This window comes from Drosophila teissieri, chromosome 2L, assembly GCF_016746235.2.
Source record: "Drosophila teissieri strain GT53w chromosome 2L, Prin_Dtei_1.1, whole genome shotgun sequence".
NCBI lineage: Eukaryota > Metazoa > Arthropoda > Insecta > Diptera > Drosophilidae > Drosophila > Drosophila teissieri.
Window position 1 is genome coordinate 14,881,641 of NC_053029.1, and position 17,139 is coordinate 14,898,779.

Sequence of the window (17,139 nt, forward strand, 5' to 3'; positions counted from 1 at the left end):
TGCCAGCCAGACAGGAAAGGAAATTGCTTAATTTAGCGCAAAAATTATCCACTGGCCAACGAGGCTCAATTGCCGGTCTGCCAGGGTCGTTTGAAGCAGATAAAGCAACCCTTTGCTACGAATCTCAGCCAGACTAATTTTAAATGACACGTTTGGTAGAAAATAAATTAAATTCGCTTCATACTCACGCACACTCATCATTTTTACACGAAAAACATATTAAATCACAACAGCAAGGAGCGACTGGAAGACCTCCACATGCTAAGTTCAAGAAGTGGCACTCCCGGAGATGATACCTCTATAACTGCACAAGCAGAAAAAAGACTGGACGATACCATCAAAGCGCCACCTATTGGCTGGACTGTGGGGCATAAGGATGTCCAGATTCCGAGGGCCCGTCTAACTCACAGGCAGATTACCAAGTGCCATTTGCTCGAAGAATACACCTGCCGCCTGAAGCGAACCCGGTCCGAAGAGTTTGCTTTCAAGCAAGGTGAGAATTAGTTATTATTGAAGTTATTATTGTAGGGCTAACAGTTTGATCTTCGCAGAAGATGAAATCGTGGAGCACAGATCATCGAGTCTTTCTCAGCTATCAGACATTACAATCAAGCCCACTTGCGAGGTGAGTAGTCAGACCTCGTGGAATGCTGCGGATCAGAGTAAGATGGATAGCAAGGACTTGGAGGCGAAGCTGGCGGCTGTGTGCGGGGGTAACGATCCTGAAACGGAGAAGCCCAGCAAGATCCTGCAGCACACGATCCACATCGAGGTGGAATCGGTGACATCGCTCACGGCTATGCAGAGGCCTCCACTGCGCCAAAGGATGTGGCAGGTCCTTGTGCAGACGGGGGATACGATTCTCGCATGTGCCGCCATGATCGGCGAGAATTTGACAGTTGCGCTTTTCATTGTCCTGTGCCTGTGGTGCCTTTACCTGTTACTGAGCCACATTTACGGCAACCTGCAGACCAATGTCAACCAGCAGAACGAGTTGAAGCGCACCCTCTTGCGTGGCCCAATCCCGCCCAAATAATTGTAATAAGCATGATTCGTTTCGCACTTGGTTGAATAAGTTAACATTTAGTGAAAATTTAGCTGAAAGTAGCTGGGCGGGTATCCCGCCCACATAATTGTAATAAGAATGATTCCTTTTGCACTGGATTGAATAAGTAAAAATTTAGTACAAATGTAGCTGAACAGAGTTCCAACCAGCGTGGTCCTTTTTAATTCATCTCAACATATTGGGCGTGCAACAACACATGATGGCGAAACTACAGTATAGCGCCGAAGCGAAATCGGTCAACATATAGCAAAATCGATCGGCCAGCGGCGGTCGACCCAATGCGTTTGGAATCTGCACGGAAACGGCATCGATGAATATCGTGTGTCGCGTCGATTCGCAGGGTGCCAGAGCTGGGGCGAAATCCACAGGACACACTCGGATGCGCCGACGTGGCTGGTCTGTCTGCACGCCGATCGAATGGATGTCCTTGAGCCCATCGCTTCCCTTCTTCCTGAAGATCTCCACATCCTCGTCCGAATCTTCTGCGGGTTGGTACAGTGATCAGATTTATAGTAGTTGATTAAATGCGGGTATCTCTTTTCCCCGAAATATAATCCCGTTTGTGTGGAATTTGGGAGTGTTGCTATCGGTGATTTCGGGGACAACCCCAAAAGACAGATAAATTGTTTTGATATCTTTACCTTCCGCCAATGCCTTGGACATCCAGCCGTGCCAGTTCCGTTTGTTCGCTTCGACTAGACTTGATTTTAAATTGGTGCGGACGGTGATGGAACTGGGTGTTGCAGCCACATCACTGCAGTCCAAGTCCTCGAAGCATTCGTCGGCCTGAAAGCCTAAAATGTCGAAGAGTCGCTGGCAGGTGTTCTTCTGCTCGGACAGTTTGCGCGGCTCGTTAACGGCATCCTGGACCAAATCCCCAATTAGCAAGTTAATGACGATCGCAGTTTGTGGTGGCTCCCTGCACGCCATTAAGTTTACAGCGTCCACAGATAGAATTTGGAAAAATTTCGAAAAATATCTTTTAAGCTACTAAAGCCAACATAATTTCGGTATCAAACACGATGTTGACAAGTATCACACCGGAACTGAACTTAGCACTCAATTTTGGTATTAGCTGGTCAAAAAATTCCCAGTATTCAACACAATACGATGGATATTCATATAGATAAGAACGATGAAGACGAAAGGCTGTCATCACCGGAAATTATAATAAATATGCCACCCGCCGTTGAACATGGCCATGTTGTGTATCTGCCAGATGCGAATTTGGGCGCCACAGGGACGGAGGCTTCTTTAAAACTCGACCTAAAGGAGCAGCTTCCGAATGCGGGTCGAACAGGGAACGATCGGGTGTCTTCCGAGCTGGATGATGTGCCCAGCACGAGTGCTCAATCCGCAGTCCTCAATTACCGATCGGCAGAGGCTCAGGGTCCCCAGACCAAGACAGAGATTCAAAATAAGGGAGTATCCCCTAAGCAGTTGCATAATGTCCTGGAACTAATCTGTCGCTTCTCCCACGATCTGGATGCAATGGAGAGGCAGGAGGGAGGACCCCACCCGGCAGTGATTCTCCAAATTCCTCAATACTGCGAGCTGGGCACCCAGACCGCTGAGGTGCCATCCCAGTCCCGGCGATTGCGTTTGGATCTGACCAACCTGAGACCAGATCCAAATCGACCGCCCTGCGAACGCACTCAGCACACATTCACCATTAGTGGCAACAACCTGCCGGCCAATCCTCCCCAGCTTCGACAAACGATCTGCGCGCGAATTGGGCGCTCCATTGGCGATTTTGTGGCAGCCTTTTGTCTTTGCCTGCAGGTGAACAAGGATTGTATCTTCTGCCTGGGTTTCTTTGTGGCCTTCGTGATCAGTGCCAGCTTTCTCACTGCCTTCTTCTACCGCACCCTCAGCTTCTCCTCGTCACCGGTGCGAGTGGCTGCCAATCCGGTGAGTGGCACCATGCGCTACGAACTGGCCACACTAAGATTTAACGGAGGGTACTACTACATTTATAATAGCAGTCAACAAAAGTTTCTCTAGTCTAACTTGATTTTGAGTTTTATTTTGGGTACGGATTCTCTAAATTTCTTTTTAGCGGGTGTAATAATTTCGGTTAAGAAGAGTGGTTGAATTATTCATTTTGAATTTAAAATATTTAATCAGGATCTTGACCGTAACAAGCTATGTCCGCCTGTCCGTCCGTATAAACGTTATGCCAAAAAACAACAAAAGTTTCTTTAGTCTAACTGGATTTTGAGTTTTATTTAAGGGACGTGTTCTCTAGTTTTCTTTTTAAACGGGTGTAATAATTTCGGTTGAATTATTCTTTTTGAAATTAAAATATTCAATCAGGATCTTGGCCGTAACGAGCTATGTCCGCCTGTCCGTCCGTATAAACGTTATGCCAAAAAAAAGTACTTCCATTGCATACTCCTTAGATGTAAAATACATTTTGTGTTTATTTTTGAGCTGCCTCAAACAAAGTCGGGTTGCGAAACTTTGAAAATGCAAGCAAACCGCATGACCAGGTTCAATCAATGGTCTTTCAGCAGTTTTACTGGTTGTCATGGACTCCAAAGTTTACAGTTCGCTTACGCCGCTGCCGCAATGGTACTGCCTTTCTTCGCCAACTTTTTCTTGATTTTTTCGAGTTTAACTCTAGACAAAAGTAGCTCTGTATAGCGGGTGGCAGAATGGGCATGTGGCATGAGTGGATGGAGCGCGGGTAGACCTTGTCCGGCTTGACTTGACTTGACAATGGGTCACACAAAAAGTCGGCCTTTGGGTACGGGAAATTGGCCACAAAACGTTCGTCGCCTGCTGTGCCAGGAGCAGGGCGGTCTCCAACTTTTTGGCAAGATGCCCGGGCACAAAGGAATTATTGTTAATATAGGCAATGCCAGCCAGGCCCGGCCAAAACGAGAACCAGCAGGCTGGAGAGGCGAGAGGCAGGCAATGACCGGGGGATGTCTTTTCAATATAATTTATTTATGCGAAATATGGCAAATATTCTTGGGAAATTCTATGCCCAAATAAATAACGAACTTTTCATACACTTTTGAAAGAGATTTTTCGTCCTATGATAGTTTCAATGTATTTTAATCAGACAAGAATTTTTAGAACTTGCTCTCCACTTTGATAGTCTTAAATATATTTGTATTTTCCATTTATTTAATTATGCATTATATTTTTATTACTGTACTTTATCTGTGTAACTTGAATTTTAAAAGAGATTTTTCGTCGTCGTATGATAGTTTCAATTTATTTTAATCAGAAAGGAATTTTTAGAACTTGGTCACCACTTAGATGGTCTAAACTATTTTTGTATTTCTCATTTAATTAATTATGCATTATATTTTTAGTTCAGTACTTTGCTGTCTAACTTGAATTTACATAGGCAAGATATATTATTGTTTGCTTATAAGATTACGTTGCTATTTTAATTTCATTTATGTGAATCGACTCGCTTTTTCACAAAGAAGTACCCTTAATTTTATTGACTCTTTGGAGGAGGAGGGCTGCTGTCCAAAACGGATGAGCTGTTATGATAGCAAAATCAGCTAAATTGAATTTTACATAATGCACTGCTGTTGTAGCCGAATATACACATGCACATAAATAAATATCTCCCCGATTTTCTGGCACTGTATGCTCAACGAAATTGGTTCGAGGGACAATTAAAGTTTGGGGGGCGATAAAAAAAATGCGCCTGGAATTGCCAAACAATTTTCGGAGAACATTTTAAACTTGGTGGGGGTGGTTTCCTACTTCTTAGGGAGGCTGATGATGATGGGGTCGGGAACGAATGTTTGACTTCAATGGGCGAGCAGAGCGACGCGGGCTTCCGCTGGCAGGAAATTGAATTGCACGAACACGCGAAATTACATCATTTTGGAACCACGGTAAACAATTTCCCGTTTGAACCTAACACTTTTTTCTCGTATTTCATTATTCTCATTTCATTTTCGCTGCATATTTTCAACCAATTTTTGTCAGGCAAATTTTTCGTTGCCTAGGTGCCCATCCACCAATCCTTGTTAACGGCAATTTGTGCGAAAATATCAATTTCACTTTTTTTCACCCTTTATTCCTTTATTTTTTTTGTGACCATTTTGTGCGGGATTTGGGTAAAAGCAGAGCACCCGTGTGTTACAAAAAAGGAAAAAGAAAAAAAGAAAAGCATTATGATAACAACAAAGGCAGCCAAAACGTCTGCAGAGCCAGATAGACTGACAGCCAGCATATAAAGTACCGGATACACAGTAGATACATCGATACACATGCTAGGTTTCAAATGAAAAATAAGAAAAGCAACAAAAAAAACGACGAGAATCCGTGGATCCATGCCACTCCCACTGGGGCACAAGCCCTTCGCGTTCTCAAACATGGCAGCACTGTCAAGTTTGAAAGGATTATTGCCACTTGCCGCTTGCGGCGAACGTTCTTAAAATGTAACACGTTTCAAACAAGTTTAGATACGTGTAGTGTATGTTTTGTCTGTCGGTCGAGTAGTCTGGGCCTCTATGGCGATATGGCTATATGGCTATATGACCGTATGGCTCGGCTGGCTAACACTCGTATCTCAGTTGGTATCTCTTCGGGCCAGCAGCGTCTATGTAAAAAGTCATCAACGGGGGCCAGTTTGCCCAGGCCTAGGAAACAACAGCAGCAACAACAACAAAAAACAGCCAGCAGAGGCAAAAACAAAATACAAACGGCGGCGACTGGTTTGACGAGCTTTTTTCAATGGGCTCGCGACCAAAACCGACAAAAAATTACGAAAATAATAAAAAAAGACAGCCCTACACTTGGCTTGAACTCTCCTCTGGCCAGATCTCCAGCTTCGTCCCGGGTTCAAATCCGATTCCAATTCCAATTCCGACTCCGACTCCAAGCGGTTATAAAAATTCGCGCTTGGCGTTTCTTATTTCGCCAAACTAAAAAAACGAAGGAGAAATGTTAGACTTTGAGATGCTCTCTAAGCACGCAAGCTCAAAAAATCAACACACGAAAGACAAAAACGGATGGTGGTCGCCAAATATCAAAGAAATTCAAGCTCAAATTTTGAGTCAGCCGAGGGGGGACAATTGTGTAAGATTGATGGGAATGCTGAGGTCATTCATCATGCGATTCTCGTCTTGATTGGACATTTCGCAAGGCTTGATAGACGAAGGTTTCAAAATACATTTGCCAGCACACATATATTTATTATCGAGGATTATCTTATAAACGTGCCAAATGGGTAACGAAAGGCTCAAGTTCGACTTGATGGGCATACAGTGGCAGATTCCTAATCTGCAAGCTTTAATCGTGCAAAACTTCTAAGGAACACATCAACCGTGTACCTTATAATATAGAAAACATACATATGATATGCCACCTAATCTGATTTCCATTAATGTATCACAAACCAAAGAAGGTTTTTTAAGGAACGCTACATTTTTTAAATATTACGAATAGGCATTTTAAGGATTCAGTACAACAAACTAATTTGTAAAAAACAGTAACAATATAATGAATTACTTTAAAGAGACGTCATATGAATATTGCAAACTTTCTGCACTTTCTGTACTACTCCCGAAATTCGAGAGACTCTAGGCTCACCCAGTTTTACGACTGCAGGGTATTTAAAATGCAAGACTTTAAGTGCGACTCACCTTTAAGAGGGACTGGCATTGGTATTGGTGTGCGAGTGTCTGGCTGCCAGCGTCATTGGTATGCGTGTGTATCTGTGAGTGCTGCTGGTGCTGCTGCTGTTGCTGTTGCTGCATCTAAAATCTAGATGATGACGATGGAAACGATGCTGCACATCCTGGCGGCCATCTTTTCGACTGGTGGAATTAACTTTTTGAGCCGCCTCACATGTTGTTTTCTCCGGCGTTGTTGCTGTTTGTAGTTTGTCGATTAACACTTCGGCTGCATGGTGTATATATGTATATATATGGGGATAAATTCGTTTAGACGTGTTTTTTCAAACGGTTTAACGAGCGATTTGATATTGTTAAATTGATTTACTGCTGGCCGTGCGCACAAATCAAGTTTTTTGGCTTTATGATTCGTCGAATAGGAAATAAATAAATAAATAAATAAAAGCCAAAACTAATCGACGGAAGCCCCGAAAAAAGCTTTTGAAAGTGGCCCACGCGGGCGGCAAATAGCAATAGTTGAGAAATGAGATAAATAATGGCAAAAAATCCAAATTAAAGTGTAATAAAAAAGAGGTCTAACCACTTCTTTTTTTTATTTTGTCTTCCACCAGCCGAACAGCTGAAAAAACACAAAACTGTCGACGAACCTTTTGGCCATTTTCAGCCGGTTTGCAGGCAGAACCAACATAAATGAAACCAAAAATAGTACAACAAATTTTAAAGTAAACCTTTCAAAATCAGGAATAGGGGTACAAATAAGTGAAGGAAAATCCGAACCAGTTGCAAAGCGCCAGCAGCTGATCCACCGGAAAAACTGAAAAGCGCGTCTACACAACCTGAGCAAAGGACCTGCAGCCGGGCACTGAAATTCCAGGAGCAGACCGCCTGCCACGGACGTCAACTTATGTAAAGCCGACTGCCGACTGCCAACTGCGAACTTCGGCCCACATCGCGCTGCTCTCCCCCTCTTCCCCTCTCCTCCTCTCGCCATCCCTCCACATTTTCCCATTTTCCGGCATTACTGCCGAAGTAAGTGCGTGCGAGCGAGACGCCAGCAATGCAATTTTGCGAGCCAAAGTCAGGCAGTTAACCAGCAGGCTGGTCCGCTTCTTCTTCTTCTGCCTGCTTCCTGCTGCCTGTGGCTGCCCCATCGGTGTGTGTGTGTGAGTGCTGCTGTGCGTGTGTGGCGCCTGCGCACTCCGCGCACAGCTGACGGCGGCAAGGACCAGGCCCGAAATCATTCAATAGGAGGATAGAGGAGCAAAAAAAACGCTAATTCTTGAAACCCTAAGCTCTAAACTTACATATTAACAAAAGTATTAAAAAAAGTTAAACAAATAGCATTTTTAAGAATGCCTTCTATGGAGTTATACATAGAAGTTAATACATACGGGCTTTACTATTTATATATAGTATTTAAGTTTTACTTTTTTTTTGGTCAAGAGATATTTAAAATATACGATAATTTTTCTGTTCTACGAAGTAATATTGATTTACAGATTGTAATATTTATTTTTCTAAGATGTTTCTTCTATAGCTGAGTTCCTACTGTTATTGGTTTAGTATCAAAATGTGGAAATTGAGCAAACTTGGGGTTGACAAACTTTTGCCACCTTATGTAACGTGTTGCTCCCCGAGATGTTGAGCGCCCAAGCGTGAACCGTCCCTGTAGTCAGAGGTTAACCTCTGTTGCTAGGCGCCCGACGCAGTCCCTCCACTGCCGACGCCGGCAGAGCTGCGCCGACTGCAGAGCCAGCTGATTTTTGTGGCAGAGCCGAGGAGCAATGGAACGGGGATTTTCCCGAAAAGTAACGGCTCTTTCGGGAAAAACCGTTTTCCGTATTGATTTCGGGGGGCGCTGCATGTGAGCTTCCCATAAACCAAATATGCATTCTAAAACGCCCGATGAAAGGAGTAGTTAGCTGCATAGGGAAGGGAGGAGTGGGCAGCGGAGGGGAGTCAAAAGAAAAGATGAAGAAAACAAGTTCTGGGCGCACAGTGGGGCAAGTTTAGAAGTTTAGTAGTGACCACTGTGCGGCAGCAGTTGAGCTTCTAGTTTCGCATTTGCAGTAAACCCTCCTCTCTCTCGCGCTCTCTCAGAAAACCTGTTTTTGAGAATCGTTTTTTATAGCTTTTGCCACTTGCCACCAGACCAGGCCAAAAAAAAAAAATAAACAAAAAGTATTTCACAAGTTTTGTTTGCTTGCTTCTTTGCTGTTAGTTGTTGGTGTTGTTGATGTTGCTGTGCTTGCTGGCTGTTTCGCTTCTGTTTATCATTCACTGTTGTTGCCACCGTTTGGCGTTTACCTTTTGCACAATCTTCGTTTACATGAAAGCGGCGACGACACGCGACCAAAGGGACACACACATTCACACCTACACCCACACACGGACGGGGAACGCGGACAGACACACGGATACACGAGCGCGAGCTCGAGCTAACGGTAACGGAGAGAAAAGCGAGCACGTCCACCCGCAGCAACACTCGAAGAGCATCTGACGCAGTGTTGCCAGGTGGCACGACTCAAGGCCCCTTCTGTGTGCTTATTACTAAAAAATCCAAGCACGTCAAAAGAGGGCGCGCGGCTTAAAAGGGCAGCACTCTATCATTGAAGGGATAATAAACAATTCACCAAAGAAGCGTTCGTCTTTTTAAGATTAGAACGAACAGCACGCAACCAATTTGACTTATTCAGCTTATAAGCTTAAGTACAAAAAATGATTCTCATATAAAGAGCAAATTAATATGTGTTATATGTACAAAAAAAAAAATCATATTTCAATATGTTTATTTTTAAATCTAAAATATGAAGTCTGGCAACGCTGTCAGATTATGACAAAGGCTGCCACCAGGCGTACAATTATTATCGACAAAATTAACGAGGGATGCTGAATAATGTAAGCTCTGGCGCCATTTTTGAATTTCTTTGTTCAATTTGTGAAAAAGCAAAGTATACACGTCTTTTAATAAACAAAGCGTGAACTTATAAGTTCCAAGTAACATTAAATTAAATTAATTAATTCGTTTGTTTTTGTTTGATGAAATCTGTCCTGATAATCGTTTTGAATATTTTGACGATTTCTCAGATCTTTGCAATGCCTACTATGAATAATGTTTACATAAATTCCTATAGTTGTTATATGCGATGTTACTCAATTCATTTTTTTGTTTTGCAAGCTAATTACGTTTAACTAAATTCTCTGTTTAAACGGAAATCGATATTCGATTAGCCCTTGTGTCATCTCTATATACAAAATCAGTATTAACGCACACAAAAATAGCTTGCCAATGGGGGAGCAAGAAAGGAAAATCTGTTTTCGAGATGATGGTCACACTAAAACGGGAGTACATATGCATATATTGTGAGAAATCGGGTAGTTTAAAAAAAACCACCAAGCGAGTTGGACGCGTAACTCTTTGTAACGGATCTCGGAACGCCGTGGGAGTCGGAAAGTCGGAAAATCGCTGGACGCGTGTTCGTGCGTTTGCATGTGTGCGTGCGTTCGTGTGTGTGTGTAGTGTGCGAGCGGGTGAGCGAATTAAAAATAAATAAATCGCCAAGTCTGGCCTAAGAAATGTGCGCTAATCAAAGAAAATGCTCCCGATTCAGGCCAATTGAGAATTGTGGCTAAACAAAATATTCAACGGGAGTTCAAGTGAGTGCCAATTGCGGAGACAAAATGGCTGCATTTCAACGCATTTAATTTACGGGCAACACATAGCAAACCAGAGAGAGATGGAGAGAAATGGAGAGTGGCAATCGGAGAACACAACATAAAAGAGAGAGCATAAAAGAAGGATAAGAAGAGGGACACGAAAATAAGTAAACATGCAAAAACATTGTTAAATTAGCCCAATTGAAAAGTTTAACTCAACATTATATTATTCAAGAAAGAAGTGCATTGTTTATTTATTTGTAATCGTATTGTAAACATGTCGACTTGGTGTTTTCTTGTGGCACCAACAACAACAATCTTGAAAGCAACAATAATTAATTTAATGCATTTTATTGCGTTTGCGCCGCAGCTGTCGCTCTCTCTGTTTCTCCTTTTCCGTCGCTCTTCATTGTCTCTGTTGCATTAGCTCTCCCTCTCTCGCTCTCCTCTGCGCTTGCTCATTGCCTTTGTGCGAGTGCAAGAGGCCAATAGCTGTTTTTGTTGTGATTTTCTGTTTGTTTGTATTGCTAATGTTTTGGTTTTCCAACTATTATTAAAGTTACTAAGCAAGAAGAAACCCAGACTGAACTTATAAATATTACGTAAAAATATAAATATAAAAAAATAAACAATAAAATACAAATATGTTATCAGTATATTATTGATAAAGTTGAATCAAAATAAAAGTGCCGATCTAAATGTCTCACTCTTCTGCATCCAGAAATATAAACAATCCAGTGAATAAACACAAAAAATCATCCAAAAAGGAGGATTTTTCTTTTTATTTTCGCTTTTAATTTATTAACGAGAAAATATTGGAAGAAAATAAAAATATAAAAAAAAGTGTACGTGACAAGAGCTCGAAGAAAAGTTGCAAAAAATAGCAAAAATAATTCGTGCGTGCGAAAAAGTGCTGCGAAGCTTTATGGCCCATGCAAAAAGTGCTAAATTTGTAAATGGCATGGAAAGTGCAAAGCTCTGATTAAAAACCCGCGAAGATTGGAGTGCGAGGTGCCCAAAAACGCAACCAACTACTGCCAAAAGGAAATTATTAAGACCAACCAACGTCCTTCGAGGAAATAAAAACAAAGCAAACAGAAATTTTGTGCTAGTTCTGTTTAGTCGACACCATCCACGTTGGATCCCCATCGCAAATAATGTCATCAAAATGTGCTTTCAACATTGTATTCGTATCGATAATTTTCATCATCATCGTAAATGGTAAGTTTGCACAACATAATTTTAAAAATGATTATGAACGTAAGTCTTGTTTTTAAACATTTTCTCCTTAAACCTTTCAAAAATGGAGCCTGTTATTATCTTGTTATTCTCCCTTAACATAAAGAATTAGTCTTTTATTTTGCACTTGACTCACTGGCAACTGAAAAAACCACAACAATCAGGGCTTAAAATGAAATACAGCCAAGGGTGCTGCAAATGACCCATAGACAATAACATTGGAGTAAGTGCTCAATCAGGCGGAAACAAAGTTAACATTTTCACCCGGAACCCTTCGAGCAACAAAAATAATTACGTACTTTGCCAGGATAATTGACGAGTGAAGAATATCGGGGGATGGTATTGTTTTGAGGGTGGAGCACAGTGGGTCCTCTTATAATTTTAGTAGACACTTTGGGTAATTGTCTTTGGGGGTCCTCGCCGCACAAGCTTTCCTGTGGGTGTATTTTGTTATTAAACAAATGGGTTGCTTAGCATAATTAATTTAATTTCGCTATTGTCACTTCAAATGAATTATCAGAATGTTTTTCTTGTGACCCAGAGTGTTTGCTTTCAGTCAGTTGTGTTGCCTTTCAGCATTATTCTCACTTGCAGGTGCCAAGGTTTCAAACTCTACCGACTCTATTTAACACAATATACATAAACCCGTGAATATACTTTACACATAAGTTAGCTACTCATATGTATATGTATGTATGTACATTAAGCATTCAGATTCTACCTATTTATTTCCACAAAGCAAATCCATTGTTGGGGCAAAAAGAGCGAAGAAGGTGGAAAGCATAAGGTATAACGTGAGTCATGAAAACCTGAGTAAACCTCTGGGGACTCATCCATTTTTATTGTGAAATCGTTTGCTTGGGTTTAACAAAGGGGACTTACAAAATTTTAAAACCAAATACTTCGGTATAAAACACTGTTTCGGAAAAAAAACATTTGGTTATTAGAACTAAATAAATAGAAAAATGCTACTAAATGCTGCTAAATGGATAATGTGCTACTTAAATTATGAAATATTTAAATTATTAAAACTAAATAAATATATAAATGTTACTAAATGCTGCTAAATGGATAATGTGCTTCTTAAATTATGAAGATATTGTGTTTTTTGATACATATTAAAGTTATTTAAAAAAAAAATGTATATATACGTAATTGACCGTTTTTTCGTCACTTCAACTAATTTGTTTGCTTGGCAAGATTTTCCTAAGTTCAACGTTACGAAATTCGAGGCGGGGCAAGGGCCCACAGCAACAACAAGAGCCACAGCAACAACATCCACTCTTGGCTAATTAGCCAAAGTCAAGCAACATGAACATGGGCAAAAACACCGAGGATAGAGGGCCAAGAATCAAACCAAGAAGATGGCGGAGTGGCGGAGGCGAAAACTGGTTTATCCACTTGGCCGGCTAATCTGACAACAAAGAAAGAGAGCAGACACAAGAACCGAGAATGGAGAACCCAGAATCGAGGCGAATAGAAAAGGCCAGAGAAAAACAAAAAATCAGCGAAAAAGGTCAATGTCTCGGCATTATCTGTCTGGGCTGCAATCCATATAATGATTGAAAATGAAAAAATTATAAATATATATATGCAACAGCTATTGGAGAAGAGTTTTTCTGCCGCGAAAAAGAAGAGGAAGCAACGGAAATATATAAACAAGAAGTGCTGTGAAGAGCAACAGTTCTGAGATACAGAAACCAGATACAGCTGGGAATTTAGATAAAGATACTGTATTAGTATCTCAGTTTCAGCTTAAGATTGCGGCTACTTTTTACGTAACTTATCTGCATCTGTTTGGTTTCGCTTTTTTTTTTTTTTTTTTTCTTAAATTCATTTTTTGTGTTTGGCGCTATATGAAACAAAAAAAGATTTTACGCAAGCTGACGAGTGAATTGAATTTCCAGAGCCACATCTGGCTTTTTCTGGATTTTATTATTGTTATTGATAAGCTGTTCACTAAAAGTTGGTTCAAATATAATTTCAGTCGGGCAAAAAGCAGTCATAAATCACATATAGGAGATGTGGTCAGGGGATGGGAAGAAAGTTTAGGATGATGGGGCCCAGAGAACAATGGACACTTTGCCCGGGCATTTATGCAATTTTCCTTTGCTTTATTTCCCGTACGTGCCGAGTGCAACATAGTAAACAAACAAATAATGAAGCCACCATCGAAATCTAGAGATGACAACGTGACCGTGGATGAAGAACATCGTGCTGTTTCATAATATACAAACAAAATGACCCACAAAACGCGGGGTTTATTTTTTTTGGAAAATACGACCCAGATGATAGACGCGCTTGTTCTGTATTTGCCGTCGTATCTGCCGGATACAAATGTATCTCTCATTGCAAAGTGTGTTACTATCACCAGGCGGCTGACATTTATTGTTTGCCGAGTGCCTGCCAAATAAATGAAATAAAAAGTAATAAAAAATGAAATACATGTATGCATTTATATGCGAATGTATACATGCGGTGAATAAATCCCTTAAGCTTGTTGAATGACTGAAGCGCCTGGCACTTCAAATTGATGAGTAGCTTTAATGAAAGGGCGTGACTTGATGTAAATTGCCCTCTTCTAGGGCGCTGCACATGCAGAGAAATGTAAATGGGTTTTCCAAGGGTGAAAGCAATGGTTGGATCGACACAAATGCCGTTATCCTGGCAGGTGAAACTCGTGTTGGCAATTTTCGTAACCGACTTAAAGGTTATGGCGTGCGCATTTCAATATGCCATTCATTAACGTAATCCTCCAAATGGTTGTCATATATATTGTTCTATATGGTACTAAACATTTAGGATCATAGCATTAATCACTGCTTTCATATTTTGCCTACAACGTTCTACTAAAATTATAATTTTTTATTTTTATGAAGTTAATCGACATAAGTCGTATCTAGTTTTGTGGTTTGCTGTTAATTTTTGTTTTTTCCGAGGAAAAAACATTTCTGTCAAGGGCATACATGTGTATACAAAATATATGGACTTTTAAAACAGATTTTTTTGAGCAATTACAAATTATTTTCTTTTAGGTTTTCGCACTTCCTTTAGATAGTGAATAATGCATGCTTTTGTAACCTTCAATTCAATCAGGAAGCCCAAAGTTAGCCACTAAAAATGCGCTTAAATTGGATTTTATGTGAGAATTATGCTGCCTCATTATGCCAAATGGCCTAAATAACAATCAAAGCGGGACTCGCATGACACCAGTGGGTTTGGGGATGCGGTTTGAGGGCGTAGGTTTGGAGCTTGGTAGAATTTAATTAAATTATTAAAGTTACGCGGTAAGCCACAGAGATACGAGGGGGATACATAAACAAACAGACGAGCATCAGACAAAGGCATAAAAACTTTTCTTTTCTTTCTTCTCCCCTTTTCCGCATTTCCTTTCTTTTTCCCTCAAGTCAAGTCGCGAAGCATAAACAAACAGAAGGCAAACGATTCGCCAAGACGGAGATACATTATGCACAGACGCAGCTACAGATACAAGATACAAGATACACCATACACACTACTCACCATCGCACAGCAACAAAGCGAGTGAAAAAACAAACAAAAATGAAACGGGGAAGCGCTGATAAAGGAGAAAACTAAGAGAATAAGAACAAGTCAAAGAACATTTTCGTGCTGGCATTCGCTTTTCGCATTCGCATTCAAGTGCAGATTCACATTCATTTGACTTGGACACAGAATTATGCACATACATATGTACGTATTTATCCGTATATACATACATATGTATGTGCATAGTTTCGTCCTTTAAGCCTCCGGATATATTTTTTTTTGTTAGAGCTCTGTTCCTGCTCTTCCCTCGCATTTTAACAAATTAAATATGGAATCCTGCAAATAACTGGAGGGATGTTTAGTGAGCAAAAGTTTCTTAACTTGAGGTATTTATCTAAGTTTTAATAAAATTAAATACATAAGAAAGGTACTATTTGATATATTTTTTGATAAGACCTGTATAATCTCAAGGCTTGTTGAATACTCCTTATGAATTAATTTTATATATATGTTCATATTTTAAACAATTACTCTTACTTTTTTCTCATGCGGAGAAGAGAAATTCTGATTTTGTGAAATTTCCGTTTTTCCACTTTGTCTGTCTCGCAATTTTCTTATTGTTGCTCGGGGTTACGACGTCTAAAGTTGGCTGGAAAATGGGAACGGGTTGTGGGGAGGTCGATGATGATGATGGTGGGGCGGCGTTGGCTTTTATTTTTATTGTGTCTCCACTCCGCCACAGAAGTCGACATTTTTGTGCTGCGCGCTTTTCAGGGGGTATATTTATCATCATCCCCTTTCGGCTTGCGCCCTTTTGGTGCCCGGCTTTTCCGCCGTTTTTCGTCGGTGTGCCAAAGTTGATTTTCATTAGTTTTAATGCCGCTCATTATGATTCGGGGTCTGTCTGTGTCTGGAATCTCTGTCTATCTGTTTTTCCCGTGCCTGCGGGGCACAAACTCGCAGCCCAGGCGACACCGTGCACGCAGATTGCTGCCAATAAAAGCAAACTTTCGGTCAAAAAGTCGTGTGTGTGGTTAAATGTGTGTGTATGTGAAAAGTTTCCACGTAGATGATAGCTGTGCATTTTTTAGAAGAAAAAATGTCTTTATATTACTTTACTTTACAAAGTGAAAAATTAGAGACAAAAATATTTATATAAATCTAAATAGGTACTGAAGATTTATTTTCAGTTTTCACAGAGCACAGATCTAAATAAATCAGTTTGTACATTTCAAAAGGGAAATTTGCACAGAGCATTCTCTTAATTACTGTATGATCTTAATATTTATTTTGCAGCAATAATTCAAAGTGCACGTATGTAAATAATGCCAATTGCAACAGCAAATAGTTGCAATACTTCTGCTTTTTAACATCATACGATATATTTCTCTTTTTGCCTTTTATGTATGCTGACAATATAACTGAATTGATGTGCAGCAAATAGATACCAAACATTTCCATAAAAGCAGCAAAAAGAAAAAATTTTAAAATGGGTCTGCCATGTCAGTTTTTTCCTCAATCAAAAATGGCATTAAAATGTATGTACATAAAGTATTAGCTTTAGTAGTGAAATATTTTGTAGGAAATTGTATACCACTATTTGCATTTTTTCAAATCAGTCGATGAAGATTACCGTTTCAACAGTAGTCAGTAAAATAAAAAACATTAAAAACCATAGCATTTATTATACTAGAACTAGGAAGCAGCAATGTTATACAGAAAAAAATGAAAATTTTAATTACTTGGAAATACTATAACTAAAGTTGGTAATCATTGTTTTTGAAAGTAAGAAACTACCCAAACCGCAAAATTTACGCGGTAATAAATAGTCGTAATAAATTTGATTTGTTATAGATTTTATTCCACAACGTGATTTTGTAGAATCTGCCAGAAAAATTAAATTATTCATTTGTCTGCATATCGGCTTACGATTCGAAATAAAAGGGTAAAATCAATTTAAAGAGACATTAAAAATCATTTTTAAATTTGAAAATTTATGTATTAATGTATATTTATGTATGTGTTTAGCGAGTCAGTGAATAGGTAATGTTTGTTGGG

The 17,139-nt window shown here is 40.2% G+C and overlaps 5 protein-coding genes across 13 annotated transcripts in view; 3 read left to right on the top strand and 2 right to left on the bottom strand.

Annotated features, from left to right (window-relative positions):
• The window catches only part of LOC122611651, a 43,549-nt gene extending 34,387 nt beyond the window's left edge, over positions 1-9,162 (bottom strand). For 3 of the 4 annotated variants that reach the window (XM_043784893.1, XM_043784890.1, XM_043784891.1), the window contains exons 1-2: positions 8,986-9,162; positions 6,688-7,077 (exon numbers count right to left, since the gene is read on the bottom strand). The gene's annotated coding sequence lies outside the window, so the exon portion shown is untranslated. The remainder of the gene's footprint in view (positions 1-6,687; positions 7,078-8,985) is intronic. The other variant, XM_043784892.1, reaches the window with a different exon arrangement.
• LOC122611653 lies at positions 125-1,215 on the top strand. 2 transcript variants are annotated; one of them, XM_043784897.1, is made up of 2 exons: positions 125-493; positions 555-1,215. In XM_043784897.1, exons 1-2 carry the CDS (start codon positions 259-261, stop codon positions 1,034-1,036), a joined length of 717 nt encoding a protein of 238 aa, XP_043640832.1. In that variant the 5' UTR covers positions 125-258; the 3' UTR covers positions 1,037-1,215. The 2 variants fall into 2 exon arrangements, with proteins under 2 accessions (XP_043640832.1, XP_043640830.1); XM_043784895.1 differs by having other exon boundaries at positions 128-493; positions 552-1,215.
• Positions 1,191-2,123, bottom strand: LOC122611655. Of its 2 annotated transcripts, none has more exons than XM_043784899.1 (2): positions 1,708-2,123; positions 1,191-1,545 (listed from the first exon to the last, which is right to left on the bottom strand). In XM_043784899.1, exons 1-2 carry the CDS (start codon positions 1,994-1,996, stop codon positions 1,232-1,234), a joined length of 603 nt encoding a protein of 200 aa, XP_043640834.1. In that variant the 5' UTR covers positions 1,997-2,123; the 3' UTR covers positions 1,191-1,231. The 2 variants fall into 2 exon arrangements, with proteins under 2 accessions (XP_043640834.1, XP_043640833.1); XM_043784898.1 differs by having other exon boundaries at positions 1,191-1,548; positions 1,708-2,118.
• On the top strand, positions 2,081-3,085 carry LOC122611652. The gene has a single exon (XM_043784894.1). The coding sequence runs from the start codon at positions 2,177-2,179 to the stop codon at positions 3,068-3,070; it is 894 nt and encodes a 297-aa protein (XP_043640829.1). The 5' UTR covers positions 2,081-2,176; the 3' UTR covers positions 3,071-3,085.
• Positions 9,163-10,021: 859 nt separating the features above from the next.
• Positions 10,022-17,139, top strand: part of LOC122611843 (disintegrin and metalloproteinase domain-containing protein 10) — an 88,196-nt gene continuing 81,078 nt past the window's right edge. For 2 of the 4 annotated variants that reach the window (XM_043785194.1, XM_043785193.1), the window contains exon 1: positions 11,057-11,556. In XM_043785194.1, coding sequence (XP_043641129.1) covers positions 11,493-11,556 — 64 coding nt within the window. In that variant the 5' untranslated portion in view covers positions 11,057-11,492. Of the gene's footprint in view, positions 10,336-11,056; positions 11,557-17,139 lie in introns of those variants that run through there. The other 2 variants (XM_043785190.1, XM_043785191.1) reach the window with 2 other exon arrangements.

Coding starts and splice junctions, on each gene's coding strand:
- LOC122611653 (XM_043784895.1), top strand. CDS start 259: ATGCTAAGTTCAAGAAGTGGCACTCCCGGAGATGATACCTCTATAACT. Junction 494..551: donor AGAGTTTGCTTTCAAGCAAG/GTGAGAATTAGT, acceptor TGATCTTCGCAG/AAGATGAAATCGTGGAGCAC.
- LOC122611655 (XM_043784898.1), bottom strand. CDS start 1,996: ATGGCGTGCAGGGAGCCACCACAAACTGCGATCGTCATTAACTTGCTA. Junction 1,549..1,707: donor GTCCAAGGCATTGGCGGAAG/GTAAAGATATCA, acceptor ACCAACCCGCAG/AAGATTCGGACGAGGATGTG.
- LOC122611652 (XM_043784894.1), top strand. CDS start 2,177: ATGGATATTCATATAGATAAGAACGATGAAGACGAAAGGCTGTCATCA.